This window comes from Sorex araneus, chromosome 11 (genome assembly GCF_027595985.1).
Source record: "Sorex araneus isolate mSorAra2 chromosome 11, mSorAra2.pri, whole genome shotgun sequence".
Taxonomy (NCBI): Eukaryota; Metazoa; Chordata; class Mammalia; order Eulipotyphla; family Soricidae; genus Sorex; species Sorex araneus.
The window spans coordinates 40,839,814-40,858,988 of NC_073312.1; the positions used below are offsets into that span (position 1 = coordinate 40,839,814).

The window sequence follows — 19,175 nt, forward strand, 5'->3', positions numbered from 1 at the left end:
TCCCCTGGCTGGGGTCTCCTGGGTGGAAGCCAGAGCCCACCCAGGACTAAGCTGTACCTGGAGCTGCAGCCTCTTTCTCCGGACCGGGGCACTGCCTGCTGCTTCCTCTGGAGAAAGGGAGGGGTAGGCAGAGGATGCCTCTTAAAGGGGAAGGCCAGCCTCCCACCATCTGCCTTCCCTGGGAAGCCCCAGGGCTGTCCGAGAGCAGCTGGTACCCACAGGCTGGGTGGAAGATGCTTCCTGATAGCCGCAGCTCGTGGGGAGCTGGGATGAGGGAAGCCTAGTCTTTGTCCCCACCCCCACGCTGTTGCCCCTTGTAGTTGGAGGTGGAGGGGCATCAGGAGGGACAAGGTGGGGGACAGGGAACCGGAGGAAAAGACACTCTGGGCAGCAGAGGCCAGTCTCGCTACATAGGTAGAACCCATGCTTTGTCGAAGGAAATCTTTGCCTTTTATTTTCCTAGCGCTTGCCAGAGCCTGAAGTGCCCCGAGGTGCTGCCCGGACACACGGCACGTGCACGGTGTACAGAGACGTGCTTGGAGCACATGCAAAGGGAGTGCGTGTACACACAAGAGTGTGGTCGCGGGGGGCACCGGCTGCAGGGGTGAGTGATGGTTTCCTCCGGCACATGAAGCGTTTGTCCGCGCTTGGCTTCCCCTGGCAGCGGCGAGGGAGGTGGTGCCAGCCTTCCCAAGCCACTGTGCTGCCCAACCCAGGTGCAGAGGCAGCTCAGAAACCGCTGGCGTGTCCTGCAGAGCCATCCCCATTGTCCTCGCTGGGACAATCAGAGCTCACAGCAGCTGAGGAGAGGCCGCGACTGCAGGGAGCTCCAGCTCCGGCGCTGCAGGGATCCTCGGGTTCAAGCTGCTGAGATGAGAAGGGGAGAGCCGCTCGGCAGGGCAGGAGTTCGGTGGTGTGGGGCTGTGCTCGCATAGCGGCCCCAGGGGCAATCCGGGATCAGAGTGTGCGTGTTGCAGGGTCAAGAGGGAGTGGACATCTCAGAAGAGAGGCGATGCCCTACATCCTGGACTCCAGGCTGGGGAGCAGCCCCTTGGTCTGCAAACAAGTAGCACAGGTCTGTGTCCACTGGGAGCTGGCTCCCCCTGCCCTCTGAGTGGAGGGTCCCAGGATGGGAAGGGGGGTACATGGAAGGGTCAGCGGATGTCCTGGCTGTGATGGGATGGGCCTTCTGGGGGATGATAGACCATATGGCCTGGAGGGTGGGGCCTGTCTGCCAGACACCTCCCTGGGATGACCCCTGAGCTGGTCCCCACCCCCCACCATCCACGTCCACTCCTCTTGGTGCCTCTGCCCCAGAGCCTGGATCTGGCGATCTGGCTTTGCTGGTTGAAGGCCTGGTTTGCAGCCTGGCCTCCAGCTCTGCTCCTCCGTCTCCTTTCTGTGGCTCATTCCTGTCACCCTGTCCTGCTGCAGACACAGCCAAGCTGACCAAACCCTCCTTAGCACCCTTCTGTAAGTCTTTCAGTTGCCCCCCCACCCTGCCAGGAGTCCTATCTGGGAACCCTAAAGATAGCCAAGACTGAGACGCCCTTGGGGCCGGAGCGATAGCACAGTGGGTAGGGCGTTTGCCTTGCACGCGGCCGACCCGGGTTCGATCCCCGGCATCCCATATGGTCCCCCAAGCACTGCCAGGAGTAATTCCTGAGTGCAAAGCCATGAGTAACCCCTGAGCATCGCTGGATATGACCCAAAAAGCAAAAAAAAAAAAAAAGACTGAGACGTCCTCCTTGGAGACTAGCCTCTGCTCTCAGTATGTACTCATTGATGACAGTGCTCAGCACATGTGTTAGGGACTGTCCATGCACTTCCCTCTCCACCCAGAACCTCGTACCCCCCCAACACACACACACACACACACACACACACACACACACACACACACACATCCCCCAGAAGGCACTATATGGCTCCTAAATGCTGGCTTGGATTTGCTTGGTTTGCACTGGAGGATGCACGGATGGGCTGGAGCGATAGCACAGCGGGTAGGGCGTTTGCCTTGCACGCGGCTGACCCAGCTTCGATTCCTCCGTCCCTCTCGGAGAGCCCGGCAAGCTACGGAGAGTATCTCGCCCGTACGGCAGAGCCTGGCAAGCTACCTGTGGCATATTCGATATGCCAAAAACAGAAACAACAAGTCTCACAATGGAGACGTTACTGGTGTCCGCTTGAGCAAATCGATGAGCAATGGGATGACAGTGATACAGTGCACTGGAGGATGGGAGGTGGCGGCTATGCAGAGTCTGGGCTCAGGGTAGATTGTCCTTGGAGCTGGAACCTCAGGGGAGTATTGCTGCCAGGATTGGGGATGCTGGAGAAGGGCTTCCCCTCGCTGGAATAGAGATAGAGCTGCCTTGGGGAAAATGTACAGGAAAGTCTTTGGGAATGAACTCAACCGAGCCCAAAGTGGATCAATCCTCCAGTCATCTGGGGGTGTCCAGAGAACCTAGGGGTTCATGTCGAAGTGGAGGGGCAGGAGTGTCAGGTCAGGAGAAGGCAGTTTCCAGGCCTGCGTGTGTGTGGCATTGCCAGCGTTCCAGACCTGGCCTTCTCTCATCACCACCGACATTCCAACCCACAGACACTTGGGCTGACAGCTGGCCTTCTTTTAATAGCCGCGAGTATTCTGGGTGACAGCCTAATCTTTGGGCATTCACCACAAGCACAAACGCCGCCTGTGGCACCCCCCCTCCAGGTATGTCCAGCCTCCAATCACTCACCTCCACACACACACACACACACACACACACACACACACACACACAGCTTAGAGCAGATATATTGGTGCATGGTTCTTCCCATAGCCTGGGGGCATGGTGACAGCGTCACACAGGCCTAGTGACCCTCTGCCACGACACATCCCATCCCCTCGCAATCACACACTGACACACATGCATCCATCCTCGCATTGCAGTCATCATCTCTGGGGACACACAATCCTATGCACTCTCAGCACGCCCCGGCCATACCTGTGCATAGCATCAAGCAGTCGCAGTGACCCCTAAGCCCCAGGATGGTCAAGGGAAGGTAGGAGACGTGGGGAAGGGGGGTTTTCCGAGGGGGCCCGAGCACAAGAACAAGCCCCCTTTGGGGGCCAGTTCCAGAGCTACCTATCCATTGTCCCCACCCCAGTGCAGATTGACAGGTGCCAGGCCCAATCACCTTCCCAAGATCCTCGGCATCCAGTCCCAGGAGTTCGTGAGGGACCTTGGTTTCCATGTCCTCCAGGCCCTGAGAACAGTGGGATCTTCCACTCATGGCTCCCCACACCGTAGCAGCTTCTGTGTCTGTCCAGGCCTGGGGCAGATGAGAGTTATGTGGGTGCAAGACAGGCTTGCTCCCTGTCTACCCCACCCCCACGAGGCTTTTCTCTGTCCTCCCCACTGTGCTGTTACAGTGAGTGCACTCTGGGTGCTTTTGCTGGGGGTGGGGGTGTCGTGTGTGCATGGAACTGCTGGCAGGAGCCTCAGGAGGGTCTAGGCCTCTGTTCCCAGGTAGGACTCACTCCTTATCGTCACTCCCTAGAATGGTGCAGAGGAGAGACCTACGGCAGCTCCTCCCTCAGCCCCCAATAGAGACCCCTGGGCGGGGGGGTGCAGGGTGAGCAATGGTGGAGGAGGTTGTTGGGCCCTGAAGCCTGAACCAATGAGAAGGGCAGCTGGCGACAGAAGCCCACGGGGCAGTGAGCTCTCCTGGGGACATCGGGAGGTGGCACAGCGCCAGAGGCTGCAGGCTAGAGGCTCCCAGAGCTGACAGTGGCTCCCAGAACCACCCCAGCCCATTTTGGAGGGAAAGGTGACTGCTTTCCCTTTCAAAGAGGCTGCAGGGGCTCAGAGAAGGTGAAGGACTTGCACAGCAGGACATGCAGGAGGTGGGTGCTGGGCCAGCAGTCCTGCTGCGGCCTGTGGGACACTGGAGGCTTCATGCTGAGAGAAAGGCCACTGAGATCTCGTGCCTGTGTGCTGGATAACTGGTGAGGGCCAGGAAAGCTCATCCTTTTATTTATTTATTCATTTATGGTCTTTGGGCCACACCTGAACGATCACTCTGGGAGGCCACTTCAGGGGACCACATGGGACTCTGGGGATTAAACTCAGGTCAGCTGGTGTGAGGTAAATGCCCTATTCTCCGTACTACACCTCGGGTCCAAAATCATCTTAAAATTTTTTAATTTAGTGGTCAACCCGGGTATAATCCCCGGGACCCCAGATGGTCCCCCAAGGCCTTCAGGAGTGATCCCTGAGCACAGAGCCAGGACTAAACTCTGAGCACTGCCAGGTGTGGATAAAAAAATAATAATAATTTATTTCTAATTCATAAAATGCTGGTCTATACTAGGGTAGGTCCTGAGCTAGCTGCTGGCAACTTGGGCCAACCTGTCACTGCTCTGCCTGACAGAGGGGACAATGTTTTAAAAGGCTGTGAGTAGCTTGTGAGGAACTCTTCCTGTCAGCTGTGCTGGGGGCTGAGGGTGCCTGAACCTCAGAAGCACTCCCTGTACCCACACAGACACAAACACACACACACAGAGACACACACACATACAGACACACACACACAGACACACACACACATGCGCACACACACTGCCCAATCCGGGTGAGGAAGGGACAGCCAGGTACCATGTCCATGAGAGCCCAGTATCCTTACCACCTCAGTCTCAGAGCCCAGGGACGTCTGGCGCCTGCACCCGGAAGCCCAGCTGAGGTCCGAGGCCTGGCTGCTCAGCGTGGAGCGGTGTGTGGAGCGGTAGCTCGTGTACAGGTGGGGCCGCTGGGCTGACACCCCCAGCAGCAGCCCCAGGCATGGCAGGTACTGGGCAATGGCCATTCTGCAGAGACAGTGCACCTACTTAGGGCCCAGGGAGGGACACGTGGAGTCACTGAGAGTGAACAGAGGGGCCGGGGTGGGGAAAGGCTCTGACTTTGGGGCTGTGAAGACAGAGAGACATTGGGATGGGCAGGGGGGAGCCCGATAGTGCTAAGGCCAGAGAGACAATGCTGGGGTGAAGGTGACAGATGGACTCACAGGGCAGCAGGTATGTGGGGGGCGGGGGGGCGGGAATCCCCGCACTCATAGCACTGGGCTCAGGCACCTCTCTAGAATGGAGGTGATTAGAACAGCTTCTGAGCTGGCCAGGGTGCAGGCTGCCTCAGCCAGGCAGGACGGCCAGTTACCACTAGGCAGAGGGAAGAATCAAAAACCCGCTCCTGGCAGGCAGTCCCGTTGCTCAGGGAAGCCAGATGTTCTCTAAAGCTGAGCCCGGGGGCAGCAGAGGGGGATACACCAGTCCCAGTCCCAGACCCAGCTCCCTGCATCCCCCCACCGCCGTGTGTGACTGTTCCCACCTGCCAGCAACCCCCACCTATGGCATGCACAGGAGACAGGAAGAATGACCAGCCCTGGCCCCGTTATCAGGAGGTCGGTCCTCGGGGGTTGGGAGGGGCACCAAACCTGTACTTGGAATGCGTGAGGGCATAAATGATGGGGTTGTGGATGGCAGAAGCCTTGGCGATGACGGCGGGCACTGCGTTCACGTAGGGCGTCAGCACATGCGAGTACCTAGCACAGAGAAGGCAGGGGAGAGGGTCCCCTTGCCTGCTGGCCCTCTCTATCCCCTCCACTGTTCACTGCCCTCTGGGGAACCTTCTTCCTGGGAACCCTGCCCTCGGGGGTGCCCAGCCTGTCTGGGTCCAACCAGCCCTGCTGAGGAACTGCAACAATTGTGATCGGAGGGGAGCAGAGCTCTGGGGAGCAGCTGAAGGAGGGGTGCCAGGAAGGTGGGCCAGGCTGGGTCGGCGTCCACCAGGCCTCACTCTCCCTGGGAGCCTGCGCTGCCGGCCATCAGCCCCTCCACTTACAGTGACCCTGGTCTCTGCTCAGCCCTGCCCCTGACCCACCCCATGCTCACCTCTGATGCCCTCAACTCTCCTGGCTATCCCAGAGGAGAGGAACCTTTCAGGTGGGCCCAAGAAGGAACCAGAGTGCTCCTACTCAAGGACAAGGCCTGCGACCCACCCAAGCACACCGCAGGATGAACAGCTCCCTCAAGGGTGCTCCTCGAGTCTGACCCAGACCCCTCGAGCCTGACCCATGGCAGGTCCATGCTGCTGCCCAAGCCGCCAGCCTTGAGCCACAAAGAACTGGTGGGCAGGAGGTAAGAAGCACGCCAGGTGATGCAGGAACCAGGGCCCCAGGAAGACCCATCAGTCAGGCTCCCAGGAGGGACAGCGGGACCCGGGACACTCACAGGCCATCAGCCAGATCCAAGATGGTCCAGTAGCACCTACAGCAGCTCAGCAGGGCGGGTCCAGGGGCAGGGTAACTCCACCCCCGGCGGTGAGACTGGGCTCAGCGGGGAGACTTGGCCAGCCGGACGCCGTCCAGGGCGCCTGATTCTTCCCACCCCCGGCCCCAGCTACCACTCACCCGGCGAAGGCCAGCAGGGCCACTGCGGAGTAGGGCGCCCAGGAGAGCACGAAGAGAAGGATGGCCAGGAGGATAATCTTGGCCATCTTCCACTCGCTCTGCAGCCGCTGCCGCTGCTGCAAGAACTCGCAGCCGCCCTCGTGGACTCTGAATGTCTGGAGAGCCCTAAGGGAAGGCACGGAGATTGAGTCTGCGCCCCCGTGGGCACAGTGAGCCTCCAGGGGCACAGACAGCGCTGCTCCCAGAGACGTCTCCGTCACGTCAGCCCAGCTGTGTCTGTGGTCCCCCTGCCTGCTGCCCGGCCTAAAGGCACCTTCTCAGAAGTCCTGTCCCCAGGTGCTCCCCCCCGGCCCTGGAGTCTCCGGCCAAGATCTAGGCCCCTAGCAAGCTTGTCTGAAGCTAGGAGTGCTATGGGTGGGGGGGAGAGGGGGCCAAGGGGAGTCCTAGGGGAGCCCGATGAGGCCCCCAGCACCATCTAGCTTTTTTCCCTCCCTCAGGCCCATCTTACTGGCCCGTCTCCCAGATGGCCTTGAAGATGAAGATGTAGCAGTAGACGATGACAAGCAGGGGCAGGAAGAAGACGAAGCAGAAGAGGAGCAGCGTGTAGGCGCGGAAGGACGGCGTGAAGCGCATGTAGTCCCAGGAGCACGAGGTCAGCAGCCCCTCGGGCACGTAGGCACCTGGGAGCCAGGCCCGGGAGCTCAGGCTCCACAGAGGCACAGATGCCCCAAACACCGGCCCCTACTCCAACCCTGCCCCCCACAGTGAGAGGAGCTTTGCAGCAGATCCTGGCAGGGCCACCAGCTCAGGAAGGGATGACAAAGGCCACCCACCAAATCTTATGGGGCGCAGAACCCACCAGAGCCCTGGGTCTCCCTGCCCCAGCCTTCAGCCAGCTCCTGCTCTCAGAAGCGGGCTACACCACTGCTGACCCTCCCACGTGCTGACTTCTAACTCCAGCCCTGACCCTCTGACCCAATGGCCCTCTCCGATCAAGACTGGGAGTCCCCCAAGTCTCCCTTGCTGCCCTTTGAGCATGCCCTCCCAGCCTCTCTCCCCCTCCCCCAGTCCCACCAGCCCACTTACTCCAGCCAAAGAAGGGGGGCAGGCTCCAGGCCAGGGCATAAAGCCAGACGCCCAGCAGGACCAGTGCTGCCCGCCGCTTGGACACCACCCCGATGGAGGCCAGTGGGCGTGTGATCACCAGGTAGCGGTCCAGCGCGATGGCCGTCAGGGTCATCATGGAGGTGATGCCAAAGAGAGCCCCGCAGAAGGCATAGAACTCGCAGCCTGTGGGCACCGGAGCTCAGTGTGCTGGGCAGGGAGCCATCAGCTGCCCAGGAGAGGGGAGGCTGGGACGGTGGTTCTCAGCTCCCACCCTCACTCCTCAAGAAAGGCAGGCTCAGGCCCCCACCACCTCCCTCTCTCCTTGACAGGGAAGGTGTTCTTTTTTGGGGGGTGGGGGGTGGGCAGTTGCACAGGCACAGAGCCCTCTAGGTGACACCATGGACTGAGGACAGCTGCCCGCACTCTGCCCAGGAGAAGCTAATCACAGTCCCCTAGGCTCCCCGCCCCCGTGGGCACCCCCATCACAGCCTCTCCACCCTCCCTGCTCCCAAGGGAGCCCCAAGTGCCTACCGGCCTCCCCAAAGAGCCACCGTTTGTAGAGGCTGCTGGCGAAGAATACAGGCGCCTGGCTGAAGCACATGAGGAAGTCGCTGACCGCCAGGTTGATGATGAGCATGTTGGGGGGGGTCTGGAGGCTCCGGCTCCTGTGGGGGCCAGGCACAGTCGGGAGGTGTCTGTGCTGTGGCTTCTCTCTCCTCACCCACACAGACACACAGACACACACAGACACACACACACACACACACACAATGCCACATGCCTTGCATGCACACATGTGCACGTGCACTCAGGCCCATGCACAGGCATGCACAGGGGCACACAGAAACGGGCACAGGCCGCAGGGCAAGAAGCCCATTGTGCTGCCCAGCAGGGCCTGCCCCGCAGCTCTGGGGCTGGCTGGTGTGTGCTGAGGGGTGTGCGAGCAGACAGCATGTCTGGGCCGCCTGGCAGAGGCTGCTGTTTGCCTGAGTCCCTTTCCTCTGCTCCTCTCTGGCCTCCCTCTCCCCCCGGCCTTGCCTGCATTTCCCTGAGCCCCTCCAGGCCCAGGTCTCCTGGCTGGCTTCTCCCACACACCCAGACAGAGCTTCTCTGCCAGCTTCTCAGTCCCCTTCCTTCCTCGGGAGCTCCCGCCCCCCCACCGTGATCCCCTTCACCCAGCACGCCGTGGCCCACGCCCTGCTGTCTGCAGTCTTCTCCCTGCGTGTGGGGGAGCAGAGGGGTTGACGGTTGTGCCCTCATCTATCTTTGTCTCTATCTCCCATTTTCTAGGTGGAAACACTGAGGCTTCAGGGCCAAGCAGACAGCTCAAAGGGCTGTAGCACGTGTTGTGTGCACATGAGGCCCTGAGTTCAATATCCGGTCCCACATGGCCCCATGAGCACTGCTGGGTGTCACCCTGGAGGCTCCTGAGCACTGCTGGGCCTGAGCAGAGCTGCATCAGTGCGCCAGAGCACTGAACTTTCAGGACCAGTAGGCCAAGTATTGCCAGGAGTGTCCCAGGCTTCCTATCCATTGCCTAGAAGAAGAGGGAAGGAAAGAAGGAAGGAAGGAAGGAAGGAAGGAAGGAAGGAAGGAAGGAAGGAAGGAAGGAAGGAAGGAAGGAAGGAAGGAAGGAAGGAAGGAAGGGAGGGAGGGAGGGAGGGAGGGAGGGGAAGAAAAAAAAGAAAAGGAAGGAAGAAAGAAAGAAAGAGAGAGAGAAAGAAAGAAAGAAAGAAAGAAAGAAAGAAAGAAAGAAAGAAAGAAAGAAAGAAAGAAAGAAAGAAAGAAAGAAAGAAAGAAAGAAAGAAAGAAAGAAAGAAAGAAAGGAAAGAAGGAAGGAAGGAAGAAGGGAGGGAGGGAGGGAGGGAGGAAGGAAGGAAGGAAGGAAGGAAGGAAGGAAGGAAGGAAGGAAGGAAGGAAGGAAGGAAGGAAGGAAGGAAGGAAGGAAGGGAGAGAGAAAGAGAGAGAGAGAGAAAGAAAGAGAGAAAGAAAGAAAGAAAGAAAGAAAGAAAGAAAGAAAGAGAGAGAGAGAGAGAAAGAAAGAAAGAAAGAAAGAAAGAGAGAGAGAGGAAAAAGAAAGAAGGAAAGAAAGAGAGAGAGAAAGAAAGAAAGAAAGAAAGAAAGAAAGAAAGAAAGAAAGAAAGAAAGAAAGAAAGAAAGAAAGAAAGAAAGAAGGGAGGGAAGGAAAGGAAAGCAAGGAAGGAAGAGAGAATGAGAGAAAGAAAGAACAAGATAAAGAACAAAAGAACAAGAAAGGGGAAGAGAAAGAGGAAGAAGAGAGGAGGGGAGAGGAGGGGAGAGGAGGAGAGATAGGACGGAAGGGAAGGGAAGGGAAGGGAAGGGAAGGGAAGGGAAGGGAAGGGAAGGGAAGGGAAGGGAAGGGAAGGGAAGGGGAGGGAAGGGGAGGGGAGGGGAGGGGAGGGGAGGGGAGGGGAGGGGAGGGGAGGGGAGGGGAGGGGAGGGGAGGGGAGGGGTGGGACAGTTCTTTTGGCAAACTGGTAATGGAGTGAACAATTCCTTCTCTGGTCTCAGCATCAGTTCTGAACAGGCCAGGGGCGCAGAAGCTGTGAGCATTGGCTGCGGGGCTGTGACCAGGACCCTGACTCAGGAGCACTCTGCAGGGCAGAGGGAAGGAATCCATCTGCTGGGACAGGTGATGGTAGAGGTGAGTTGGGATCAGGACCTCGATGTCTTAGGGGTCTTAGGGGTGTCCTCTGCATACCCAGCCCACAGACAGGATGTCCCCAGGGCCCAGAGATACCCAGAGTCCTTTGTGGCCACTGCTCTGGGCCTGAAGCTTGAGGTGGGAACAAGAGAGCACTGAGGACTTCACTGGCTTCAGGAGGCTCCCGGCTGAGCTGGCATCACATTCTCACCCTGAACTCTGCCCTGCCTCCACCTGACCCACCACCCTCATCCCCCAAGCCACAGCCCTGCCCGTCAGGCACCTGCAGAAGGTATAGATGACCGTCAGGTTGCCCAGCATCCCTGTCAGCCCCACCAGCAGGATGACCGTGCCCAGGGTGTAGTGGGCATGGTCTGGAACGTCCACCGTGGGGAAGGGGACCCAGGCAGCTGCCTGAGCCTCGGCTGCCTGTGGAGAGATGGAGAGACAGAACATCCCATTATCTCCTAGCACTGGCAGATAGTCCCAGGAAGGAAGGAGTAGGGTGTCCAATGGGTCTGGGGCAGAAACTGAGGCTCAAAGCCCACACAAGTATCGAATGGCTCAGCCAGAATGGAAGTGCAGGTCTCCACAAAGCCAAGCTCCTGGACCTGGCACAGAGGTAGGAGGTGTCACGGAGCAGGCCAGGGTCAGGTGTTGGAGCTTGGTGGCACACACAGACATGTCTGGCCTGCAGGGACATGTGAAGGACTCTCCCTTTCTTAAGGAAAAGCAGAGCCAGTTCCTGGGGGTTTCTCTCCCTCGCATCAGCCCTGCCCAAGAGCCTGAGTCGGTCAACAATGGTATTCAAGGCCCCCCAGGCTGCAGTGTGGCGGAGAGGGCTGGGACTCCCCTCAGGAACCTCCAAGAAGAAGCTGTGTGTCCCTCTAGTGAAGAGGACAAAGCTAATCTTGAGGGGGCCAGAACGGCAGGTACAGCAGGTAAAGCACTTGCCTTGCACGTGGTCAACCCAGTTTCAATCCCTGGTACCCCACACGGTAGCCGGAACCCTCCAGAACTGATTCCTGAACACAGGCAGGTGTGGCATAAAAATTAAGTCGAACAAGCTGATCTTGCTGCCAAGCCCAGAGTGAAGGAAAGCTCCTATTAATTTACTTCTCCTTGGGGCCTGGGAGATGGCTCAGAGACCAGGACTAGAGACTGCGAGAGAACCTGCAGGATCTCCAGGTCCATCCCCGGAAGTCACAGACTTGCTACCCAGCACTGCATGGTCACCTGAGCACCACCAGGAGTGACCCCTGAGCACCACTCTCTGCAACCATGCCTCTTCCAACGATTTATTTATTTATTCATTTACTTGCTTTTTGGGTCACACCAGGTGATGCACAGGGGTTACTCCTGGCTCTGCACTCAGGAATTATTCCTGGGCGTGCTGGGGAACCATATGGGATGCCGGGGATCGAACCTGGGTCAGTCGTGCGCAAGGCAAACGCCCTACCTGCTGTACTATCACTCTGGCCCCTCCAATGATTTATTTTCCCTTGGGTCACTCAAGCTTGGAGTTCATGCAGTGCCTGGATGGAACCTAGGATCATGCATGGATCAGGTATGTGCTTCTCTACTCCAGCCCCACCCTTCCAGAAGAGTCGGTCCTGGGTCACAGAGGGGCCCTCTGAGGTGGTACAAAGGGGTTGCAAACCCTCCATCAAGTTGCAGAGAACTCAAAGGCCTGAGAACAGGCTCTAGATGCAGAAGACTCAAGTTCCATCCCAGGCTCAAAGTGGTCCCCAGATCACCGCAAGGGAGTCATCTCCATCCCCAGAACCACTAAGTGTGCCCCCCCTCACCAATCAATGAGTTTAAACCAAACCCTCCCTCTCCTGTTCCTTCCTGGGGAAGTAGGATGGGTCAGTCTATGTTCTACCCAGTCCCTTGGAACTACTGGAGCTTTTACATCCTAGCCAGGACCTTGGCCAGCTTTCCCACGCCTTCAGGGTCCCTCAGCAACCCCCTAGTGAATGATGGGTTTGATAGGGGATGGTCCTGGGCTTCTGGCTAGGATGATGGAGCAACAGAAGGCACCCAAGACCTCATCATGGTCTGGAAACATCCAGGGGCTGAGCATATTCCTTCCTCTCTGGTAGGCTTCATGGGGTGCCAGCCGACCTCAGAAAGGCAAGGAAACACCCAAGTATGGGTCTGTCTGGGGTATCCAGTGTCCCCTCTTGCAGAGCTGCTCTCTGCTCCTTGGGGCGAAGCCATTACTCACGCACTGTCTCTTGGCCTCTGAGTCCGGGAAGGCGCAGAAGTCTGGCCCTACACCCAAGCCCCACCCTAGAGCTTAAAAAGTCTCCTGCTCAGAGCCCCCACATGGCCCCGGGAGCAGAGGGAAGGGTCTCTGCTTGCCCCAGGCTTACCTTAGTAGGGCTGAGGGCTGGGAGGTGGCCCCGGCTGGAGCTGTCCAACAGGCTGGGTGAGGTGGGGGTGGCCATGCCGCTGGGATCCAAGACAGGGCCTGGGTGGCCTCGTGGCCCAGAGGGAGGATTCATCCAGAGGCAGGATGATGCTTTCTCCAGGCGACAGAGAAGTCAAGAGCCCAGGGATCTCAGGTCCTGCCGGTCACCCGGGACCCAACTCTCCTCCAGACTCAGCAAGTCTGCCTGCTTCTCTGCCTGTCCCTGTCCCTGTATCCCACGCGGTTGGAGTTTGAAGCCGATTTTGTAGCTGGTGGCTGCTCTGTGTCCAGTGAAGCACAAAGGAATGAGTGTCGCAGCTATGATGACACAGCCACGGGGTCTGTCCCCACCTTCAAGGAGCGGAGCAGGCAGCGTTCATGCCCAGTGACATGGTGCCCCCACTCCCTCCGACAGAGGTCCCTGGGTGTCTGGCCACAGATGGTGACCTGATGGCAGCGTGCGTGCGTGTGTGTGTGTGTGTGTGTGTGTGTGTGTGTGAGAGAGAGAGAGAGAGAGAGAGAGAGAGAGAGAGAGAGAGACAGGAGACTGCCAGGCGAGGCGCCTGCACACTGGGCAGAGACTCAGTCCTTCCCTCTGACTAGTCTCTCTCCTGAGCTTATCAAGAATAGCATCTGCATCCCCAGCCCTGTCCAGTGGGTGGGGGGGCCCAGTTACAGCCTTTCCACCAAGTCTCCTGCCCTGAGTTCTGGCCCATGACAGTCCATCACTTCTTCTATGCCCACTCCGGCCAGAGCCACAGCCAGAAGCTCACTTCACACACCAAGTGTCCTCGAGGACAAGCCAGCATACAGCACAGCTTTATTCAAAGGATAAAACTTTGAAACGAACACGCCTGGCCCCCAGACATGACCCTCAGGACAAAGGTGGGGGGATGCCCTTGGGTCCAGGCCACACCCCTTCTTGGAGAAGCAGCAGGAACAGTCCCAGGAAGGATCTGGAAGTTGTGTGCACTTGCCGGAGGATGGGTGCTGTGACCTGAGTTTAGGGGTGAAGGGAGGACCGAGTTGGGATTCTAGAAATGTCTTTTTCAAGCAGGGTTTGGCCATACTGAGCATCACTCAGAGCTTACTCCTGTCTGTGTGCTCAGGGAGCACTCCTGATAGGACTCAGGGGGATGTATGGGGTGCAGGGGATGGAACCCGGGTTGGCCACGAGCAAGGCAAGCATCTTACCCACTGTCCTATCACTCAGGCCCAGAAATGTCTTACCTAGGACTTGTCCTGAGGCAAGGTGCTAAAAGTGTGAACTCTGGAGTGGAATGCCTCCATCCTTTCCGAGCCCCCCACATCAGTTTCTATGGACAATTCTCCTGCAGTTCCAGATTTGGGCTGGGGTGGTGGGGTGGGATCACTCACGCTCAGAGAGAGAGACACCTCCCCACCCCCGCTCAGCTCAGCATGACCTCCCAGTCTCTTCCCTTTCACCTGGGCTACAGAGACTCACCCTGGGTAGCAGGGTAGGCTGGGGTGCTGCTTCGTGGTTCTCTTCCGAAAGGCCAGTGTGAACTTGCTGGCTTGAGCTTTGGGGCATGGAGTTTATTTCTCCAGCTGGGAACAATTCTGAGCCAACACGAAGTCCATCCTCCCCTACCCCACATTCACACCTGAGAGCTAGCAGTGAAGGCAGGTAGGTGAAGTGGTTCCCCTGGGCTCCCAGAAGTGTCTGCCAGGTGCAAAGATGAGAAGGGCAGGGCCAGAGTATAGGGGCTCAGGTCCTTGCCTTGCATGCAGTCAACCCTGGTTCCGTCCCTGTCCCCACCCCTAGCACAGAGCCAGAAATAAGCCCTGAGTACTGCCAGGTGTAGTCTAAACCCCCATCCCCATCCCTTCTCCTCTAAGAAGACAAGAAAAGTCCAAACAGGGGCTGGAGCGATAGCACAGCGGGTAGGGCGTTTGCCTTGCAAGCGGCCAACCCGGGTTCGAATCCCAGCATCCCATATGGTCCCCTGAGCACCGCCAGGAGTAATTCCTGAGTGCAGAGTCAGGAGTAACCCCTGTGCATAGTCAGGTGTGACCCAAAAAGAAAAAAAAAGTTCAAACATGAGGAAGGGGTGAAGGAAAATACTTCCATGTGTCCACTGTAAGTGGATAAGAAATTACTTTTGGGGGCCCGGGCAATAGCACAGCGGAGAGGGCATTTGTCTTGCATGTGGCTGACCTGAGTTTGATCCCCAGCATCCCATATAGTCCCCCGAGGAAACCGAGGAGTGATCTGGAGCAAGAGCCAGAAGGAACCCCCGAGCATTGCCAGCAAAACCCCAAAATAAAAGAAATGGCTTTTGTTGGGGGAAAGAAGACAGCACAGCTCAGCGGGAAGTGGCACGCTCTGTCCCTACAACTTTCTGGGTGCACGGGCCAGGCCGATGTTGTGCCAAGGAGGGAGCCACCCGCTGCTGCTGCCCTCCAGGACGCCTCTCCGGAGCAGCCTGGCAGGGCTGGGGGCCGGCCGAGCAGCCAAGCTCCGGCGCCAAGTTGTCTGCATGTGCCTGCCAGCCGAGCAGGGCTGACGGAGCGTGCCAGCTGGGCCCCTGCGAGACCATCCTCGTCCTCGGGGCTGGAGTCTGGCCTTGAGGCAAGGGGCAGGCACTCAGTAAAAGAGCGGAAGAGAAGGACCCGTGAGTCTGGCCCGCACAGAGGGTCTCGAGGTCTGTGCTTCCACTCGCAAGAGCCTGAAGGGGCCCACTGGACACAGCCGGGCCCCATCAGAAGCCCAGAATAGGGACAGTCCCTCCCTCAACCATCTCTGCTCACGGCTGCTCCTCAGTCCTTCCCTGGGCCTCGGTTCACACGGCGCCTCATCAAGGGACGGGCCCCCTCCCTGAGAATCCGACTACTCGCAGCCTCCCGTGCTTTCTCTGGAGCACAGATGGTGTCACGGAGCTTCCAGCCACGTCTGTCCCTCTCCTTGCACTGCTGCCAGCTCCTCTCCTACCTCCTCAGAGCTCCTACCACATTGTCTCAGGAAGACAAGGGAGGGGCTGGAGTGATAGCACAGCGGGTAGGGCGTTTGCCTTGCACGTGGTCAACGGGGATTTGATTCCCAACATCCCATATGGTCCCCTGAGCACCGCCGGGAGTAATTCCTGAGTGCAGCTAGGAGTAACCCCTGTGCATCGCCGGGTGTGACCCACAAAGCAAAAAAAAAAAAAAAAGGAAAAAAGGAAGACAAGGGAAACCTCCCTGGTGCCAGCTTCTCAAAGTGTGGACCAAGGGCCAACTCGTAAAGGAAGTTCCAGGTCCCCTGAATCTAGGGATCCAGATACATGCTGGGCAGATAAGGGGCTGGGCAAGATCCTGAGGGGGAAGCTGATCTGAGGGGACACAGATGACCTAGCAGGGACAGCACAGCCATGACTGGAAATAACCGCAGGAGGAGCGGGCTTCCAAGGCCCTTGTCTCTGGTCTCCTATCTGTTTCCTTTCTTTTTTGGGGGTCACAGCCAGCAATGCTCAGGAGTTCTTCCTGGCTCTGTGCTCAGAGCAGAGAACTGCTTCTCAGGAGCTACTCCTGATGGTTCACAGGGAACCACAGGGGATGCCAGGTATTGAACCCCGGTCGGCCACATGCAAGGCAAATGCCCTACCCGCTGTACCATCACTCCGGCCCCTGGTCGCCTATCTTCTTTCCCAATGGCAGAGGGAGGCTAACTTGAGACCATAGCACCCTGTCGCCAGACAGGGAGGGGCCAGTAAGGAGCCACCACCTCTCCACCCTCTACCACACCCTAGGGCAAATAGGTAGGGTGGGCTGGCTCCCAATTCATCGAAGCATGTCCTTCCTCTGTGTTATTTTGGGTTTGTTTGTTTGTTTGTTTGTTTGTTTGTTTGTTTGTTTGTTTTTCACCCATGAGGGTGACCCAGCCTGGCTGGGTGGTCATGCCAGATTTTCTGCTCTCACACTCTGTGGTTCTCCTGGGCCAGCCCCAGCCCCTTGCTACCGGGCCCGGCTGAGGTGTCAGCGGCAGATCACACTTACCTCTTCTCCCGCCACTCAATGACTGTGCCAGGGAGAGCAGACAGGGACAAGACGCCCCACGGTACTTTGGAGCCCTTGCCCACCGCTCTGCACTGACCAGCATCTGCTCTTCACACCTCACTGGCAGGGCCGGAGGTGGGAAAAGCTTTCCAGATCCCTTGCCCCCGGGTTGGACACGGGAAGCAGGTAGTGTGAGCGCATCCCTGGCTCGTCCAGCAGGCCTGGCATCTGCACAGCCTGGGGGCTGCGGTAGGGAAGGAGATGCTGTTTAGGGTTGAGCGACACCCAGAGGTGCTCAGGGGCTATGCCTGGTGCTACTCAGGGGACCCGATGGTGCAGAGGATTGAACCGAGGTCCCCTGTGTGCAAAGCAGGCGCTCCACTCGAAGTGTCTCCCCGGCTCCAGTGTATATTTAATATTAGCTCAGGCAACAGTTAGAAAAAACTCAGCATCAGACCCTCAGCTGGCACACAACCCGCACTTGGAGAATATACCAGCGGGTGCTGTCCACCGAACCAAACACTGAATTTTGCTTATAGATCTCTGAGTTCCAGAACTGACCTTTTTTTTTTTCTTTTTGGGTCACACCTGGAGATGCACAGGGCTTACTCCTGGCTCTGCACTCAGGAATTACTCCTGGCGGTGCTCGGGGGACCATATGGAATGCTGGGAATCAAAGTGGGGTTGGCCACGCGCAAGGCAAACGCCCTACCCACTGAGCTATCTCTCCAGCCCCACAACTGCTGACCTTTATAGGAAATCTTGAAATCCCAGGCAGGGTAGAAAAGGAAGGAGGGAGTTGGAGAGACAGTATAGGGTGAAGGCTCTTACATGTGGCTAGCCCTGGTTCGATCCCTGGCACCAGATATGGGCTCCCAGGCAGAGCCAGGAGTAAGCCCTGACCACAGAGAGTTGTGGCCCAAAATCCAACAGAAGGAAAAATGGGGGGAAGAAGTCCTGAACTCATATTTCTGGAATTCTGGCCACACCCCCCAGTCTCGGGGTGGTGGGGCTTCCGGCCCTGGACTGGCCAAGCTGGCGGCACTGTCCTGTATTCCTGGGCCAGTCGTCCCACAGTGTTCCCTCCTGGGGATCAGTTTCCTCATCTGGGGACTGGAAAGGACTATTTGGTTACCTAGAGACTCCTGGGAAGCTCCTGGGGACGGTTGCCAGGGGTATATCAAATGTCTCAGTGCACATGTCCCTGCAGGTGATGGCCGGCCGTTCACCTGGAGCCTCCCTCACCTGGCAGCTGTGAACCCTACCGAGACAGGGAGTGACCGTATAGCAGGTAGGGCGCTTGCTTTGCGTGTGGTCAACCCAGCTTCCATCTCCGGCACCCCATTGGGTCCCCAGAGCCCAGCAGACATGATCCCTGAACACAGCCAGGTGTGGCCCCAACACAAAGACAGGGTCTCACTACTCACAGCCCGATGAAGCTACTAGAAAGGTAGGAACACAAAGTCCTTGACTTTTCTGCCGCCTCCTCCAAAAGAGAGGCAGGCATCATCCTTGACCGCTTCCCCTGTCCTGGGCCTGGAGGTGCCACCCTTGTCTCCCACATCTAGCATGGACTTGCCTCTTGGGGACCCATCAAATGGCCCAGCAGTCCCGAGAGGTATGCGAGTGCCTCCTCTCTCTGGCACCGCTCCTCCTATTCCCTCCTCCAAGTTCCTTCCGTACCACCTCCACCAGCCCGAGCAGGCAGCGGGATGGAGAGGTGGAAAACAAGGAGGAAATGAGGAGATGGGATAGACCAAGCCCTGTGGTGACTGCTGAGCTGGGAACCCCAGGGCGCCCACACTCTTGGCCCTGGGTCCAACCTCAACACTCAGAGCTGACCCCTAGGCCAGTCCTGCTAGTGGCGAGAGTCTCCGACTTGATGTCCCTCCAAGGACCTCACATTCACCAAGAGCTGCAGCCATGTGCCATGTACTGTGCCGGCTTTAGGTACAGCAGCATCCTGAGTCGACACAGTAACATCTCAGAAGCAGCCTTTCTGTCCTCCCCACTCTGATAGCCGGAGGCTTTAGTTGAAGCACTCAGGGCTACTTAGCAGGGTTGAGAAGGGAATCGGGGAACAGAAAGTCGAGGAAATCAGGCCAAAGATGGAAGCTGGGTTGACCACAATCAGGCCAAAAAAGAAACTTTTAGCTTAAAAACTGACTATAGGGACGTGAGCGGCTAGGGAGCTTGTCTTGCTTGCTGCTGACCTGAGTTCAACCCCCGGAACGCTGTACTTGTGGTCCCCCGAATGTTGTCAGGAGTGATCCCTGAGCACAGACTCAAGAGCAAGGTCTGAGCACTGCTGGATGCGGCCTAAAAACAAAATCAGAATCACAAACCTAAAGCTTGTTGGGGCCGGAGCAGTAGTGCAGTGAGTAGGGCATTTGCCTTGCACATGACTGACCCAGGCTCAATCCCGGGGATTCCATATGGTTCCCTGAGCCTTCCAGGAGTGATCCCTGAGCACTGCCAGGTGTGGCCCAAAAACAAACAAAAATTCACAATAGACCCCAGAAAGACATTTACCACAGGCACAGG

General features: G+C 57.8%; 1 protein-coding gene and 1 long non-coding RNA gene across 2 annotated transcripts; one reads left to right on the forward strand and one right to left on the reverse strand.

The window, feature by feature from the left end:
- Positions 1-934: 934 nt before the first annotated feature.
- Positions 935-12,802, reverse strand: OPN4 (opsin 4). The gene is made up of 11 exons (XM_055119251.1): positions 12,598-12,802; positions 10,459-10,648; positions 9,030-9,033; positions 8,086-8,219; positions 7,534-7,737; positions 6,956-7,127; positions 6,448-6,612; positions 5,473-5,580; positions 4,669-4,849; positions 3,181-3,315; positions 935-1,056 (listed from the first exon to the last, which is right to left on the reverse strand). Exons 1-11 carry the CDS (start codon positions 12,727-12,729, stop codon positions 1,018-1,020), a joined length of 1,464 nt encoding a protein of 487 aa, XP_054975226.1. The 5' UTR covers positions 12,730-12,802; the 3' UTR covers positions 935-1,017.
- LOC129399400 (uncharacterized) lies at positions 981-9,059 on the forward strand. The gene is made up of 3 exons (XR_008627061.1): positions 981-1,075; positions 6,945-7,099; positions 8,845-9,059. It is a non-coding gene; the product is annotated as an uncharacterized LOC129399400 (long non-coding RNA).
- Positions 12,803-19,175: the final 6,373 nt, after the last annotated feature.

Coding starts and splice junctions, on each gene's coding strand:
- OPN4 (XM_055119251.1), bottom strand. CDS start 12,729: ATGAATCCTCCCTCTGGGCCACGAGGCCACCCAGGCCCTGTCTTGGAT. Junction 7,128..7,533: donor GCCCCCCTTCTTTGGCTGGA/GTAAGTGGGCTG, acceptor CCTGGCTCCCAG/GTGCCTACGTGCCCGAGGGG. Junction 1,057..3,180: donor ATGCCGAGGATCTTGGGAAG/GTGATTGGGCCT, acceptor ACTTGTTTGCAG/ACCAAGGGGCTGCTCCCCAG.